This window comes from Alligator mississippiensis, chromosome 3, assembly GCF_030867095.1.
Source record: "Alligator mississippiensis isolate rAllMis1 chromosome 3, rAllMis1, whole genome shotgun sequence".
NCBI classification, from domain to species: domain Eukaryota; kingdom Metazoa; phylum Chordata; order Crocodylia; family Alligatoridae; genus Alligator; species Alligator mississippiensis.
The window spans coordinates 31,310,829-31,326,491 of NC_081826.1; the positions used below are offsets into that span (position 1 = coordinate 31,310,829).

Here is a 15,663-nt window from a genome sequence, read left to right on the forward strand (position 1 = left end):
TTCTTTTTAAAGATCCTCCCTGCCATCAGTACAGCATATTTTTGATCAGTGGGGGTTTGGGCTTTTCAGGAAATTGGAAAGGTTGCAGCCAGCCAAAAAGACCATCAACAGATTGTGCAGGACAGACAAAGATTTGGCAACTGTACATATGCCATCTTACATGCATCTTTTATAGAGCTCCTTTTCAGAAGAATGTCAGGGTACAATATAGAATGTAAAGTTTCTCCTCTTCCTGCTTGTGAAATTTGGCCACTGCAGGCAGGAAGCCAGCAACTTTCTGTAAAGATGAATTACTAACCCGCCCCCCCCGCCCTCCAAGAGACTTACTGGGGAAATCTTGGCATGCCCTGTTAATATCCCAGTATACTTAACAGTGAATCTGAAACACACCAAAGAAAAACGTAACTAAATTAAAACAATTAATTAAAAACAAATATATTACGTAACTAAGCCCATATACTCCTGTAATGGTGGACAACATCTACAACGAAAAGAGTTATTAGAAGTGTACAAGTTGGACTGATACAATTTTGACATCATTCTCAAGACCAGAAACATCACTGCCTACCATGGTTACATGGCATTTCAATCCCGGAATGCAAGTAAGGCAAACTTTCATTCCCTTAATTTCCAGCCTTCACTTGACCCCAACCACAGAAACCCCATTTGCAATTATTCTAAAACTGGATGTGTGGTAATGAATTCATCAGAAGCATCAATTTTTTCTCCTGTGAGAGGACAGTGACCTGCAGAAAAGACCATATATTTAATTTTTAAAGCAATAATAAAGAGAAGTGCTGGCATGAATTTTGTGAAACAAAGCACAGGGGGAAAAACAGATTCTTTAAAACTGTTTAATTACACGTGTTTCAGGTAAGCATAATAGACGATACAGACTTCCCACCACTGAATTATATACACCCTTTTCTCTTTAAGCTTGAGCTGAACTGTTTGTTAAAAGAGTTTGTATCTCCACCATCATACTGTTACTGCAGCAATCAGTGTTCTTGCATAAGGAGGGTGATGGATAGGGCTATTGCAGGAAACATTGTTCCATCAAAGTATGATTTGTTGGGTCGGTACTTTATTTTAGTTTTAAAGATCCATATACTAACATAGTTCAAGATAATTTATGGGAGAATTCTGGCTTCCAAGATGGCCCAAAGAATGCATTAAAATGAAGCAGTGTGTTGGAGTTCTAGAAATACTTAATATGAATGATGCATGTGTTGTAGGACTGGAATCCCCCTTCTCCTGCTGACACTGTCATCCACTGAACAGCTTGTGTTAGGATAGTTTGACACCAATTTTGTTCTGTTCTTTCTTCATAAGCCTTTGTGCTTCTTTCTCCATTTTCTTCCTTTGTTGTTCTGCTGCCCTCTTTTCCCTTTCTGCAATCTTCTGCTGTCTGCAATTGGAGAAGAGCACATGGGATTCCCACCATTAGAAAACAGTACAAGATTCTGAGAAAGAATAAAGCCTTTTGCATTAGCCAACCCAGATTCCATGTTTATTTTAATGTTTTACAGATAGTAGCAGCCTCTTAAATGAATGAAGTTTGGAACTTACTGAAATAACAGGTTTCTGCAACTATGAAAATGGTCTGAAATGCTGACTCTGTAAAGCAGCAGTCATTCTTGTGCTCCTAAAATGGCAGAACTTGCCTCCTGTTTGTGTGCGCATAACTGAAGCTTCAACAGGAAGGGCAGATTTCACATCTGTGCTAAGTGCGTTGCTAAGGTCAAACTCATTTGTGTTCAGTATTTTTGGCTGTGTCCTATGAATGTTTTTCACCCAGTGAAATCAAGTCAACTAATGGCAAGGTAAAATCCTCAGGAAAATGAAACTGTGGTTTTTGCACAAGGTAAGAGGCAGGTTATGAAACAGGCTTCCTACTGCTTGTAGCTCACCCTGCTAATGTGTGTGAAACCTGCCAGCTGTTTCATCTCCCCTAGGATTTTGCTGTGAATTTGCAAACATGACTTAAAAATATCCTCCCTCTTCCCAAGTGAGGACAAAGGGTATAGATCTTATCTGTTGGTATCACCATATAAGAATCTAGCAACTGCTGTGCTTTATATGTTAGCTGCATAATACTTTAACTTCTTAAACCTTTTAAAAAACAGTGCAATTTCTGCCAAGAAATACTAGTCATAGCCTCAACCCAAAAGGACTACTGCAGTCAGTAGTAAGGCTCTCACTGATTTTGCTGGTCTTCTAGCCCAATATGAATGTGTTTGTTTAATAAAATTATAGATTTCCATGACAGGTAGGAAGAATGATCCAGGAGAAGGTTAGAGGTATTTAAGAGTGCAGTGCAGCAGGCCAAATTATTTTTTAAATATAATTTTGTGTCATTTAAAGATAAAACACATGTATATATTTCTACCATAAGCAGAGCCAAGATTTGGAATGGGGTGAGGGAAGCAGCACATGCCACTAGCACTATCCTTCAAAACCATTTTGGGGGGTTGGGTGTTAAAGCACAGCCGAATCACCTGGTCCAGTGGGGGACACGAGGCAGAGCAGGAAGCAGGGTCTCGACCATGACCACTGCGCTGTTGCTGTCCCCAGTTGAGCTCAGCACTCACTCAGATATTTCCTGCAAGCCCAGGTCAGCAGGGTATAGCAGCAGGTAGGTTCCTCCTTCCTCCATCTGGTCCCTGGGGAGCTCTTGGTGTCCTGTGCTGGCCCAGGGGTAGGAAGTAGCTGCATGGGGTGCTGGCTCAACAGGTAACAGCAGCAACAGCAGAAGGCAGGTTCTTCTTTCTGCCCCTGCCAGCCCTCCTCCACATCTCCACCCAACAGCTGAGAGGAGGGGCAGAAAGAGGAAACCTGTCTGCTGTTGCCACTGATCCAGCTGAACTCAGCAACCTGCCCAGCTGCTGCCCATAGCTCCTGACTGGAGAGTTGCAGAAGCAGCCGTGGGGCTCCCCCCACTCCAGGTCAGCTTGCTACAGTAGCAGCAGCAAGTCAGTTCACCCTTCCTGTGCTTGTTCCCACCATTCATGCAGGTTCCTATCCTGTGTACAGGACCTCCACCTGACGCAGGAGATACACGATCCCACTAGGGGGAATGCCTTACTGGATCTGGTATTGGCAACAGGGGATGATATGGTAGGGGACCTACAGATCGGTGGTCACCTGGGGGACAGTGATCACCTATTAAAAGAATTCTTCATAAGACGTCGAGTGGTTAAGGTAACTAGTAGGGTGAAAGTGCTAGACTTTAGGAAAGCTGATTTCAATTAACTCAGGCGATTAGTCAAGGACACACTGCAGAGTAGGAGTTTTGAAGAGATGGGAGCCCAGGAAGGGTGGCTGTGCCTTAAGGAAATGATCCTTCGGGCACAGAGGGAGACGATCCCGATGCGAGGAAAAAGAGGGAAGAGGGGCCAGGAGGCTTCCTTGGCTGACCAGAGAAATCCACGGCAGCCTATGGGCCAAAAGGGGGGCACATAAAAAGTGGAAACAGGGAGAGATTACCAAAGAGGAGTATACCTCCTCTGTCTGCGCTTGTAGGGAGGCAGTTAGACGGACCAAAGCTACCATGGAGCTGAGGATGGCATCCCAAGTAAAGGATAACAAAAAATTGTTTTTTAGAAATATAGGGAGTAAAAGGAAGGCCCAGGGAGGAATAGGACCCCTGCTAAATGGGCAGAAACAATTGGTGACAGATAGAGGGGACAAGGCTGAACTCCTCAACGAGTTCTTTGCCTCAGTGTTCCTAAGAGAGGGGCAAGACAAGTCTCTCACTGGGGTTGTAGAGAGGCAGCAGCAAGGCGCCAGACTGCCATGCGTAGACCCTGAGATGGTGCAGATTCACTTGGAGGATCTGGATGCCTTTAAGTCGGCAGGCCCGGATGAGCTCCATCCGAGGGTGCTGAAGGCACTGGATGTCATAGCACAGCCACTGGTGGGAATATTTGAATGCTCGTGGCGCATGGGCCAAGTCCCGGAGGACTGGAAAAGGGCCAATGTGGTCCCCATTTTCAAGAAGGGGAGGAAGGAGGACCCGGGCAACTATAGGCCAGTCAGTCTCACCTCCGTCCTTGGCAAAGTCTTTGAAAAAATTATCAAGGCTCACATTTGCGAGAGCCCGGCAGGCTTAATTACGCTGAGGGGAAACCAGCATGGGTTCGTAGTAGGCAGATCATGCCTGACTAATCTAGTCTCTTTTTATGACCAGGTTACGAAACGCCTGGATGCAGGAGTAGGGGTTGATGTCGTATACTTAGACTTCAGGAAGGCCTTCGATATAGTATCTCACCCCATACTGGTGAACAAGTTAAGAGGCTGTAACTTGGATGACTACACAGTCCAGTGGGTGGCGAATTGGCTAGAGGGTCGCACCCAGCGAGTCATGGTGGATGGGTCGGTTTCGACCTGGAAGGGTGTGGACAGTGGGGTCCCGCAGGGCTCGGTCCTAGGACCAATACTCTTCACTGTCTTCATCAGCGATTTGGACGAGGGAGTGAAGTGTACTCTGTCCGAGTTTGCAGATGACACAAAACTGTGGGGAGAAGTGGACACGCGGGAGGGCAGGGAACAGCTGCAAGCAGACCTGGATAGATTGGACAAGCGGGCAGAAAACAACAGAATGCAATTCAACAAGGAGAAATGCAAAGTGCTGCACCTAGGGAGGAAAAATGTCCAGCATACCTACTGCCTAGGAAATGACCTGCTTGGTGGCACGGAAGCGGAAAGGGATCTTGGAGTCCTAGTGGACTCCACGATGAACATGAGCCAGCAGTGTGACGAAGCCATCAGAAAAGCTCATGGCACTTTATCGTGCATCAGCAGATGCATGACGAATAGATCCAAAGAGGTGATACTTTCCCTCTATCGGGAGCTGGTCAGACCGCAGTTGGAGTCCTGCGTGCAATTCTGGGCACTGCACTTCAAGAGGGATGCGGATAACCTGGAGAGGGTCCAGAGAAGGGCAACTCGTATGGTTAAGGGCTTGCAGGCCAAGCCCTACGAGGAGAGACTAGAGAACCTGGACCTTTTCAGCCTCCGCAAGAGAAGGTTGAGAGGCGACCTTGTGGCTGCCTATAAGTTAATCACGGGGGCACAGAAGGGAATTGGTGAGGTTTTATTCACCAAGGTGCCCCCAGGGGTTACAAGAAATAATGGCCACAAGGTAGCAGAGAGCAGATTTAGACTGGACTTTAGGAAGAACTTCTTCACAGTTAGAGTGGCCAAGGTCTGGAACGGGCTCCCAAGGGAGGTGGTACTCTCCCCTACCCTGGGGGTCTTCAAGAGGAGGTTGGATAGGCATCTAGCTGGGGTCATCTAGACCCAGCACTCTTTCCTGCCTATGCAGGGGGTCGGACTCGATGATCTATTGAGGTCCCTTCTGACCCTAACGTCTATGAATCTATGTTCCCTGCATGTCCCCCCTGCTCAGGGGCTCCCAGCAGTATCTTGATGGTCTGACCTCAGTAGCTGTATTGCTTGAGCTCCCTGCACTCAAGCTGCTATTGCTGTTGTGTGGGGGTGGGCTCCAGCTGCTGTGGCTGGGGCATAGGATTCTTGTACCCTGCTTGCAGAACCCTTCTACCCCCAGTCCATACAGGAGCTCTGGGCCTCTCAGGCTGGTGCCCCCTCCAAAATGGTTTCCCCAAGTTCATGCCCCATTCACCACCCCCGTTTCTACCCCCAATAAACTAGCATTCCCCAACAGGAACCCCTGCCTATGTCCAAGCCCTGGTAACTGGCATGCAGGGGGCCCAAGATGTGTTAGAGGTAATGCTGCAACCACAGCTCTCATGTGGTCTGAGCAATATTCCACCACAACCGTCATCCCAACCCTGTTATATCCAGAGAGCAGAAGTAGCTCTTTGCAAGCCTGTGCTGAGGCAGAGAGAGACGGGGGAATTGTTCTAGTTCCCTTACAGCCACCACCTTCACTGTGCCATAAGGAGCTGAAACCCTCCTTCCTACATCAGCAGGAGGAAGCAAATGGGGGTGTGACTGCACCATTGCATCCCCTGCGGATCTACCCCTGATATCTACTGAAATCTCCTACGGTAATGTCTCTTGAATGCATTTTTATGCTATAGCCATCACTATCTCAAGATTTCAGGACACCCATTATCCACGGATGGAATTACAGTTAATTAAAACAGTTATAAGAAAAGTGAAGCTACATAAAAATTTGTCAGAAACAGATCCCCCCAAAACCACCAGAGAGTTAGAGACCAAAGAATTCATCCTGCTGAAGTTCCCTTTCTCTTTTTCGCTCCAGCAAGTCTTGTTGCCTTTCCTACTCCTCACTGCAAAAGCTGGAGAGACTTTTCTTCTGATACCCACCCCAAGCAAACTGATTCTTCTGTGCCTCCCTCCCCTGCCCTTTCACTAATCAGTTAAGCTCTTGCACACTGCCTAAAATACTTTCAAACTCCAGCTGGTGATGCAACAACTAGTGTTGGAATCGGTCCTGCCTCCCCAAACCAGGAACTTTGATTCCCTTCCTCCCACTCCCTCAAATGTGTATATTAACCATCTTAATAATCTAAGGACTAATCTAATCTATCTTTTGAAATTCTATCTATTTCCTTAAATCTGAAAGGAAAAATAAGACAATACCTAATTGTTATTGATAAATGGGGTTGTGATTTGAACTCTACAAGGCTACTTCACATATGGCTCTAGCTTGACAAAAATATAAAATTGACAGAAATATTTATGGAACATCCATGGTTGTATAAAACTTTGCCATTTCAAATCTGTATGCATTAGTCTACAATTTGTTATTAAAAAAGAAACTAGATAGAAAGTATTTATACAGGCCAGTTTGATTCTCTACCTTTTCTTAGTTCTATTACACAGAATTTTAGTTAGCCATTTGTGTATACAACAAAAGTGTAGCTCAATAGTCCAGATTTCTAGGACATTTGGGGCCTGATTCTGCTAAGTGCTAAGCAGGTAGCTTCTTAGTGACGTCAGCGGTCAAACCATTACTCATTTAAAACAAGGTTTAAACACTAGAAACTGATCTAAAACAATATACAAGTACTGAGAACTCAAATTTTGGTTACTTTGTACGAGAACATCACTGCTCAGTCCATCTCTAATCTCAACAGTACAGAAGTACAGCATTTGGGGGCAAAAACTAAAGAAAAAGAAAAGGCACAGATTCCTCAATGTAGCCTTTTCCTGCTGATACTCTCAACATCCAGGCTGTCATTACTTAAGACATTCCAAGGACTTGCTCAGAGTCACCTCTCTGGTTGCCATGAGAACACAAATACATGTAGTTCATGAGAAAAAGACAAGATAGAATTTGTTCATTTTATTTTTCCCCAAGAGTGAAAGCTGAGTGGCACAAGGGCAACAACTGCATCCATGCACCAAGGAGGAACACATCAAAGCCATCTTCTGTAATTCTGCATTTGATAAGCAGTAAAACGCAGTAAAGCAAAGAGGTGACTGCAATCCTAGATCAAAGTATGCTAAACACTTGAGGCAGGAATTTTTAGGGCATTATTTTTATTGCACCAACTAGGTAGCTTCAAAAAGACATTAGAACACAGAGACCCAAGGAAGAATTAATGTCTTGTGCTTGAAAGCTGATCTAACCCTATGTAGTCCAATAAAATATATTGCCAGAAGAAATTTTCGCCTCTCACAGTTTTTGGATCATCACAGCTACAACCAGGGTGGATAAAAATCAACAATAAAAATCAGACTTGTATTTAAATTTGATGTTTTCATTTAATCGCATTTATTTATTTATTTATTTTTTGTTAAGATGCTTTTTTTAAAACAAGAAACCTAAAGATAGTTTTAATTTACGGTATGTTAAAAAACTCAACAATATCATCATGGAATAGGGTTTATAACGTTAAAGCATCTCTGTGATGCTTAGATTCAGTTATCAAACTGAGAATGCATCTCCAGAGGTCAATTAGGCTCTGTCACTGTTTCATATAACCATAACCCTGGAAAAATCTTTTTTTTCCCTCTTTATTCTGCCTTCCCAAAAAACAGGATGCATGTCTTACTTGGGGTTCTGTGGTATAATAAAATAAGGTTTCAGAGCATAACTAAGAGGATAAGGATAGAAATTCTTCTTCAGAGTGCCCTAACTCTTGCAAGATTGTCTAAGTCTCTACCAACCATGTTGGTCCAATAAAAGATATCACCCCCAAAAATCCTTGCCTCTCACATACTTCCTCTCCCATCACAGCTACAACATCACTCCAGTGTAACCAATAGGATAAAATGTCAAGGAAAACCAGAGATATTTATCAAACTTTTGCACTAGGACCCTGGGCACAAATGCCCAAACCTTTTGTGGGTCTCCGCCCACCCAACCAAGCCAGCTACCCTCAGCCCACATAAGAAAGGTTTTGTTTTGCAACCTGCATTTCCACCAACTTCACAAGCTAAAAGGCAGACATACTACTATGCACTTCACAGTAGCAGCCTAACAGTGGTTGCCAGTGATTTGGGTAGGGGAAATGGAAAGAACTGAGAGAGAAAATAGCACATTTATAAACAGCTTAAATACACAAAAAAATGGGGTTTCAAAAACACAGAGAGAAATACACAGCATTACCAGAAAGTAACAGCAGCCCTGAAATTGAGGAGTTAGAACCATCAGCATCAGATCATATACATACATATATATTTTAAAACTGAAAACTATGCAGAAAATTCTCATTTGCAGTAAAACTTCTAAGAAGCTTACTGCACCCTCTGCTGGCTATCCAAGAAATTTTTATTGTAGATAAACAATCTAAAAAGCAGGCATGTCTGATAAAAAGGAGATTTCAAAGGCAGTCACAAATAACATCTGTGATGTGAGAAATGCATCAACAGCAGGCCCAATGGCCAATGTTCATAGCAAACGGTCTTGATAAAAGTGTATCACTTCTTGCTGCCAGTTTGAACATTAATGGTCACTACCCAGACTTCTGAATATAGACAATGATATGGTGGGGAAAAAAATCAAGGTAATACAAAAATTGGAGAAGTTTAGCTTATGAAAGAACCAGTATTTTTTTTTATTTTTATTTTTTTACAGGCTAAAAGTGTTCCTTTTTCTCATTTGATACCAATCCTATAATGTGTTACTGCTATGTTTACTTGCCAATGGCTATGTGCCTAAACCAAAAGTCTGGCAACTAAAAAGAAGCCAGGATAGACTGATTTTAAAATTACCTATTTTAAACAATTGGTTAAACACTGTTTAATTATAGATTTCAGTTACTTTACTAGACAAATATTTATTTTCAGTGGTATGTAATCATTGGCAGCCACTACAATATTGCTTGCAACTAAGAAGAAATTCTATACTTAATTTGGTACTTTTTTTGCTAAGCATAAAGACGCATCATAACTATACTCAATGGTGCAATTATATAGCTCAACACACATTTATACACATTTTTATATTTCTATTAAATTAGAAATGATGAATAATTCATTATTTGTTTACTGCATAGTATTTTTCTTTTATTATTTTCATTAAGATGAATTTGAATGAAAGTTGGAATTCAATTAAAATGTGTGAAGATAACATTTTAAAATTATTATTAAATGAAAACTAACTTGAATGTATATGCAGCTACACGACTCTGAAGAAAACTATGAGGCATTAGATGTCTAATTTCCACTGGCTTCAATGGAAACTAGAGTCACCTAGATACAATCTACGTCAGTGCTTTTGAAAAATTTCAACTAGTCACCTGTCTGCATCTTTGTGTATCTAAACCAGCTGGCAAATCGGCCCAATGTTTGAGTTCTTAGAAGTAGTAGATCTCTCCCTTGTCACCTTTAACTAGAAAGCAAAACATAATTAAAGAAAAAGCTTTTCTGCACATCACAAATTTGAGATAGTTCATTTAGAAATCTGTCAATGTCAGCACTTACTCCATTGTAAAGGCTAGCTATATCGATACTAAGGCAGCACAGGATATTTAACTTCTCAGGTGAACTTGAGCTTCTTCAAGCCATACACAGAATCAGGGTGGAAACAAGTAAGAGACACAAATTCAAAATGAGTTAAGTTAAAGGGTACTGAGGACTTCCTAAACCACCATTTTTTATATAAATAATTAAAAGTATATTTGAAATTAGGATAATCTAAGGCCTGTATTACTATAAGCAGATTTTTTATTTTTCTTTCAATTAAAAAGAAAAGTAAAATTTGTAATCCTTAAAAAATAAAAGACAAAAACTGACTTCATCTGTACTGATAGATCGGAGATGCACAAAGAACAGCAGAGAACAGTCATCTTTTTAAAAGCCAAATTCGAAGCTGGGTGGCCAAAAGGCACCTACATTTGAACAATCAGATTGAGGTTTTCTTCAGACAAGGTTTCTGCACAGGAGGGGACTTCTTACCACAAAAAGAGAATGCAGAAACGAGGAAGGACAAAAGCGTAATGCAACAAAACTAGAAAGACTGACCACGCACTTCAGGCACGGCATGCTTGTAAAAGCTACCAGTTTTGAAGAAGGATCTTTTCTCCCCCTGCTACCCTGCCTCATTCCAAATTACCATATCTAAAGAGGAGGATTTGGGTGTGCAGGCTTATTGGAAAGAGCACATTTCCAGAAGGGACTTGAAGGAGGAGTAGGTAGCACATCAGCAGACGACCCCACAGGAAAAAATACAGAGAATGGGAAGACATGAAAGATTTGTGTGAGTTGAAAGAAACAAGGGAGGGAAATAAGATTCTGAAACAAACTCTAAAAAGCAATTGCACTGCTGAATGGTGACTTGTATTTGCAAATTCTGTATATAAACCTTATGGAGAAACTTTTTGGCTTCTAGTGCATTTTAGCTGTTCAAATAAACTAGGAGGGAACTAGATGTCCTTTCCTAGCTCCTACATCACACTTTGCAATCCTTGACACATGGACAGAAATGTTTAGAATGTGACTGGACTGCAATCCACTCTGGCCCTCTCTGGTTGACAGACTCCTGTCAGGTCACTGTACTGAACTGGGATACACAAAATTCAAGATACTATCAGTGCCTTTTGTAAACCCCCTCTCAAATGAATTCAGGGAAAGAGAAGTACAGGGAACCTGCATCCCCATCCCTATTTGCTTTGAATATCCTAGAAGATGTATAGCATTCAGAAGGAGTTATTTACAAGTAGTGTTCATTAGATTTTGCTTCCTTTTCCAGCCATGTCAGGGTGTAATTTGTAGAGGCTCATACTACCCAAATTTTCATTTCATGAAGCTGGATTATGCAGCAAGATTACACTGCTAACAGAGAGTTACACTGCTGTCTTGCAAGTGACCAGGTTGGGACAGAGGGTAAAACACCCACAATGAAGGATGGTAAAAATAACTTTAGGCCACTTGATCCTCTTCTTTCTCTACTCACATCCTTAATATCACTATAAGCAGGGTAATCATAAATCCTGGGAAAACTGGGACAGTCCTGGCTTCTCTAGTTTGGTCCCCACTGGCTGACACTACTGCTGCTATGTGGGAGGGAGGCGGGTGGACTGGAGCAGATCACCTTTTCCTTGAAAAAATTTCTAGTGCCACATGCTTTGAAACAACAGACAAATTTGAAATTTAGGCACAGGATCTGCTTTGCAATCCCCTTGAAAATGCACCTAGATTTGGCCTGTGAAAACCTCTGCAAAACAAAAGAAAACAAAACCCCACACAACTGCTGTCCAGACACACCCACACAATACAGACTTCAGCTTTAGTGATTAAAAACCCAGACTCGTCACTGCCAAGCATGAATTTGAGTACTTGACATCGCAACCTTAATCATGCTTTTAACATGGTTCCTCTGTGCGAGATGCCTGTATCTAGAGTGAGGGATCCTTCTGCAACTGTTACATCCCATAGAGAAATATGTTAAATCTGCAAAAGATGCGGGTAGTTGCAGCTTAATATTTTTTTAGTGAAAAGATATAAGAGAATGCATCATCTTCCCCCCTCAGTTTCCCTTTCTACCCTCAAATGGGCAATACATTATCTGCTATGTCATGCATCAGTCACGGATATTCTCTTACGGGCACACTGATTTTCCTAAAAGGGGTCACAGACACTTTAAGAACATAGGCGAACATGTATACTATGCTGACAAAACTTGGAGTTTAAGCCATATGGCTCATAGATATTTCAGGAGAGAAGATACATTAACAAGATACCTCAGAGAAAGGCAGGGCCTGAGAAATGACTAGTTCAATACTGAAGTCAAGAAGTCAAGAATGATATAATTTTAAGTTATTTTAATTGCATTTGAGTGGAACCTCGAAATAAAAAATGACCAAAAAAAAATCTTGTTTTTATATGCTTGGCTTTTAGAAGTGTGCCAGCGTTTCCAAACTTGGCCTCAAGCTAAATTAAGTTCCAAAACAGGCGAATAAAACAGGTTCAACTATTTGAGTTGCCACAGAGTAAGAATATAAATAAGCGTCTTTATCTTGACTCAATTAGGAACAAATTAAATATTTTTCACACAGGGTTACAGCAAAATGAAGCTGAGTTCACAGTAGCATTTTTTTTCAGTAAGCTTAAAACATTTTCAAAAAAAAGATTAATTTTCTAAAGATTTTCATATTAGAAATAAAAGCACTTTACTAAAAGCTCTATTTTTCCTGTAGTGTCAAAATATGGTGCCTCTTTGCTTGGCTTCTGCAGAAAGTTGGGACACAGAGACTACTGCTGGAAGTTTGTGTGAGTAGTATATTCAAGGTTTCACTGGTATAAACTGAAAGACAACTTTTCTATATTGTATTTAAAAAAACCCCAACCTAATTCTAGTATCTCTCACTGAACAGATCCTACAAATACTGTCATATGAAAGAGTCTTTTTCTTATGAGAGTTGTTGTTAAAATATAAACAGATGTGATGCTCCTTTTAAAGAAAGCAATCTTCTGCCAGTGAAGAAGCAAAAGGTGAGAATGCTCCTCTTATTCAACACAAGACAACACTGAAAACCTAATTATTACCTTCTTCCTCTGTTGCTCTCTCTTTCCTTAAAGCAAACGTATGAAACAGCAAAAGCAACCTTAACATACTGGCAAGATTCCTCAGTTTATAATTGTGGATAATCAGAAAATCTAAGAAACTGCCTGTTAACATAAAATGTTCTAATTGTGATAACAACTTTGATAAACTGCATATGCTTAACATTTCATAGGTTTCATAGATTTCTAGAGTTGGTAGATCATCGGGTCTGACCCCCCTGCTCCAGGCAGGAAAGAGTGCTGGGGTCAGGTAACCCCAGCCAGATGCCTGTTTAATCTCCTCTTGAACACCTCCAGGATAGGGGAAAGCACCACCTCCCTTGGAAGCCCATTCCATATTTTGGCAACCCTCACTGTAAAGAATTTCTTCTTTATGTCCAATCTAAATCTGTTCTCCTTTAGTTTGTGGCCATTATTCCTGGTAACCCAAGGGGCACCCTGGTAAACAGTGTTCCCTATTCCCTGCTGCTCCCCACGATGAGTTTGTAGGCAGCCACAAGGTTGTCTCTCAGCCTTCTTTTGCGGAGGCTGAAGAGATTCAGATCCCTCAGTCTGTCTTCACAGGATCTTACCTGCAGGCCCTCAACCATACGAGCAGTCCTCCTCTGAACCCTCTCAAGGTTATGCACATCCCTCTCGAAGTGCAGCGCCCAAAACTGGACACACTACTCCATCCACGGCCTCACCAATGCCGCATAGAGGGGAATTATCACTTCCCTAGACCTACTTGTGATACTCCTGCTGATGCAAGAAAGAGTGCAGTTAGCCTTACTTATTACCTAGTCACACTGGCGACTCACATTCATTTTTGCATCAATCAGGACTCCGTGATCTCTTTCCATTGTTGTGGTGCTCAGAATGGTACCCCCCAGTCTATAGGTGTGTTGGAGATTCTCTCTCCCCAGGTACAACACCTTGCATTTATCCTTGTTGAACTGCATCCTATTCTGATCTGTCCACTTCCCTAGTCTGTCCAAATCTGCCTGAATTCACTCCCTGCCCTCCAGTGTATTTACTATGCCCCATAGTTTAGTGTCATCTGCGAATGCGGACAAGGTGCTTTTAACACCTTTGTCCAAATCACCGATGAAGATATTAAACAGTACTGGTCCAAGGACAGAGCCTTGGGGCACTGCCACTGTCCTTTCTGACAAAGTGTTACTCAGCATTTCGCATTATAAAAAACACCATAAAAAACAAACAAATTGGTCTAAGTTACAGATGAGAGACTGTTACTTTTCCCCAGCTTTGACTAACTGCACAGCCATAATAATGCATTAAGCCAGGGGTTGTCAACCAGGGGTACACGTACTCCCAGGGGTACTTGAGAAGGCCCTAGGGGTATACAGAGGTGGGCGGAGATGGAGCACCGTCTGGCCGCTGGGGGTACACTAATCCGAAAAGGTTGAAAACCCCTACATTAAGTTGTATTTTTACATTTCATGTCTTACGGTACAGCATCTTAATTGCTATGCTAAGCCAGTATTGTGGAAAATACTTACATACTGAATTATGGGAGGGGAAAAAAAATTCCAAATTCAACACTAGTATTGTACAAAAAAAAAAAAGTCTGCTTAACCCTTTGTGCACTTGCTTAAACAAAAAGATTACAGAACAGATGGTATGCTTACCTCCACAGTATAAAAATCTAAACAGAATAGCTTTTCTGCAGTACTATACACTGACACCCTTTCAAGAAGTTTCCATTAGTTTAGGATATTTATATTATTCTGTAAAATTCTGACATCGGTAAAGAATAAATCTTAGGAGTAAAGTGCCTCAGCAACAGACAAACTGACAGTGTTTTAGATTGCAATTGTTATTTCTAGACTCTAGCTGTTTTCATAATTTCCCCACTTACGTACACAACTTAAATTTAGTTGTCATACCATCCTATGCATACTTCATTTTCATTTGATCCAAGATGTAAAGCAATACATGTTAATGCTCGAAATTCTTGGCACACACGACTAGTCTCTTAATAGCAAGAACTCATTGCATATAATACTATATTCAAGGAGCTATTAACCTGAATTATTTACAAGACAATTTACACAAAGTATACAGTTGTACAAATGGAAGAGGAAGGGGGGAATGAAAGTCCTATTTAACCATATATTGCAAATCATTTTACATTGTACACTTGGCTAAAATGATGTCGTCCCTAAAACATTGCTCAGTTACCTCCTGAGCCGGGTCAGGTATGAAATATTTCAAGTTACCTAAGAACTTCTTCTGCTTGCCAGGCAGCATCTTCCCCTTCTTCCCAGGCATTAGAGTTTTCCTGCCAGGTCTCCAAATCTCCCAATTCAGGCTGAAACAAACCATGGAAAAAATACTGTATTTACTACAACCTTAATAATAAGACAATCCCCCAGTAATCAGATTCTATAGATGGAAAATGTATAAAGTCCTTATAATTTTCCAGGTATAGAAGCTAATTATTGGAGGTTTGCCTTGAATTTAACTCCTTTCCCACTGCTACAGGTAGGGAAAACAAATCTGGGGGTTTCAGGCGGCCCTTTTCTTTCTGCTTCCCCCCAACTTTTTCCCCCTGACAGTCCTTTCCCCCTCCCCTTACTGTCAGACCTGAAGCGAGGAGCAAATTTGAAAACAATAAGCTTGAAATTAAACATGGCTTTAGCAATTTTCATATAGTACTTATAGACTTAGTTCATCCAGAAGCGATGTATTTTACCT

At 41.6% G+C, this 15,663-nt stretch overlaps 1 protein-coding gene across 1 annotated transcript in view; it reads right to left on the bottom strand.

Annotated features, from left to right (window-relative positions):
• Positions 1-840: 840 nt before the first annotated feature.
• Positions 841-15,663, bottom strand: part of EBAG9 (estrogen receptor binding site associated antigen 9) — a 64,010-nt gene continuing 49,187 nt past the window's right edge. Inside the window, exons 6-7 of the mRNA XM_006278627.4 lie at positions 15,186-15,277; positions 841-1,408 (exon numbers count right to left, since the gene is read on the bottom strand). Coding sequence (XP_006278689.1) covers positions 1,288-1,408; positions 15,186-15,277 — 213 coding nt within the window. The 3' untranslated portion in view covers positions 841-1,287. The remainder of the gene's footprint in view (positions 1,409-15,185; positions 15,278-15,663) is intronic.